This window comes from Cynoglossus semilaevis, chromosome 11 (assembly GCF_000523025.1).
Source record: "Cynoglossus semilaevis isolate Cse_v1.0 chromosome 11, Cse_v1.0, whole genome shotgun sequence".
NCBI classification, from domain to species: Eukaryota; Metazoa; Chordata; class Actinopteri; order Pleuronectiformes; family Cynoglossidae; genus Cynoglossus; species Cynoglossus semilaevis.
Window position 1 is genome coordinate 268052 of NC_024317.1, and position 2156 is coordinate 270207.

The 2156-nt window shown below is 49.9% G+C and overlaps 1 protein-coding gene across 1 annotated transcript in view; it reads right to left on the reverse strand.

The window, feature by feature from the left end:
- The window catches only part of kcnab2a (potassium voltage-gated channel subfamily A regulatory beta subunit 2a), a 22655-nt gene extending 20668 nt beyond the window's left edge, over window positions 1-1987 (reverse strand). Inside the window, exon 1 of the mRNA XM_025060023.1 lies at window positions 1470-1987. Coding sequence (XP_024915791.1) covers window positions 1470-1840 — 371 coding nt within the window. The 5' untranslated portion in view covers window positions 1841-1987. The remainder of the gene's footprint in view (window positions 1-1469) is intronic.
- Window positions 1988-2156: the final 169 nt, after the last annotated feature.

The window sequence follows — 2156 nt, forward strand, 5'->3', positions numbered from 1 at the left end:
TCCTCGGGCTGCAGTGATGCTGAGATCTACAAACAAAGAAATTCTAAAAATCTAAAGTGTATCTTTTGCTTTTTAATCATGGACAGTCGCTGAGCTACAACGAACGTCATCCGTTTGTCTGGTGAAGCACGACTGAAGGTAAAACTACAGCACCATCCAGTGGAAATAAATAGGTATTACGGAAACTCTGTTTAAATCATTTATAACTCGTTAAAGTTAATTAAACCAGAACCAATGTTTCTAATGTCCAACAGTTTTACTTGGAAAATTAAAGTACGATTTTCTCATCTGTGCTACCGTTAAAGATGAAACATAATCAATCGGATGATTTCCCTGATTGATTTGTCCCGTTTCCTCGGTCCATCTGAGTGGACGTCATGGCCACGTCCAGACATGAAACCTGAAACAGGAGACTTTTCTGTGTAATCTCAGTGGATTACAGCAGATTTAGGAACTGTTTCTGGTACCGTAGACCACAAGTGAGAATGTTTACATGTCCTCAGAAATACAGACCAGGTGACGTGAAGACCACTGAACCAGTGAGACAAAACAGCACTCTGTCGCCCTGACCACACAGCTTAACTAATGATGAGCTGGTGTCGGAGGTGGCATGTCGATGCTGACCCCGATCGGCGATCGTGACACCAGAAACAGGAAGCTGGCAGGATTTCCTTTACTTCACTGGTAAACCAACACCGACGGTTAACGAGAACACCACAGAGAACAAACTGTGACAAAAGTCAGTCGTCTCATCATCAGCTGTAAAACCATATCTGACCACTAGCTGCTCTGAGTAACACAGGAAGTGCACGTGGACCTTGACTTAACTTCCTGTCTGAATGAACGCTCATTGACCAGTATCAGGTTTACACACAGTGGAGGTTAATTATGATCAGTAGTGGTGACATCTAACCCTGTCCTCAACTGACCTCGGGGCTGGGGGGGGGGCTGGGGCAGCACGGCCACCTTCTGGCCACTGATCTCTGAGTGAAAAACAACAGCAGTTCAGCCTGTTGTCAAAGACAATGACAACACAGGCTGCACGTGTGTCAGCACCAACAGCCGGTAAGCCTGCTGCACTGGATCACTGCAACCACCCGTCATATGGCTGGGGGGGGGCTCCCCTGTCAGACAATAAACTGCATTCAAACGACTACTTTTTAATCTTGACTTTTGTGATGATTCAAGCAGCCAAACCAAACCCTGGAAGTCACAGAGGGAAGTTGAAGAAAAGTTAGAGGGAGAGTTCACGGAGCGCCGCGTCCTTCCCATGAAGATGAACTAATGACGTGGCCTACATGATTCAAATACATCCTCAGCCCAGACCAAAGTAACAGTAACCGTTCTGATCCAGCTACAACATCACTGTTTGACCACAAAACAAATGTTCAGCCAATGCCAGCAGCGGCAGCCCCCACTGTCAGTGTCTGAGCGACCGGAGTCCGTGTCACCGTCCGCCGCTCTCTTACCTGTACTTCATTCCTGTCTGATAGGACACACACTCCTCCAGCGCCAGGCCGTTCATCTTCAGGAAGTCTTCCATGTTCTTAATCTGAGCAGCGACTCGCTGCTCCCGCAGTCTCTGCAGCTCAGCCTGGTCAGTGGGCCTGGCTGGAGGCTGGTTAAGGCCCTGGTCAGAGTGGTAGCGGTTGATACCGCTCCGGATGCTCTCGCTGTACGACATAGAAAGCATCTTGCCGCTGCCGCTGCTGCTGCTCTTACGAACACCGCCGCCTGGCGCTGCTGGTTTCGGGATCTGCAGATTTTCAGTTGGACAGTGACTGGCTCTTCGCATGCCCAGAGACCCTGGGGGGCCACCGGCGTACCCGCCAGCAAACATGACCCCCCCCTTACTTCTCACCTCCTTGAGATGCTGAGATGAGCAGTGCAGTAAAGTATAAAGTGGGGAGAAAAACAGGGCAACAGGGCAACAGGGCAACAGCCACCGGCTGAAACAGCATCCACTCCAATAAAGAAAAGAGCTCAGCTGCTGCACATGGCCATGCATCCTGTAACCAGAGTCGCACTACACTGCCCCCCCCCTCCCCCTCCCCCTCCGGACAGGTACGATGGCAGATACACTGATAAGGGTCATTCAGGTGACTAAGGTGATTAAGGAGCAGGACTGAAGAGGACACATGCTAGTTGGAGAGAAG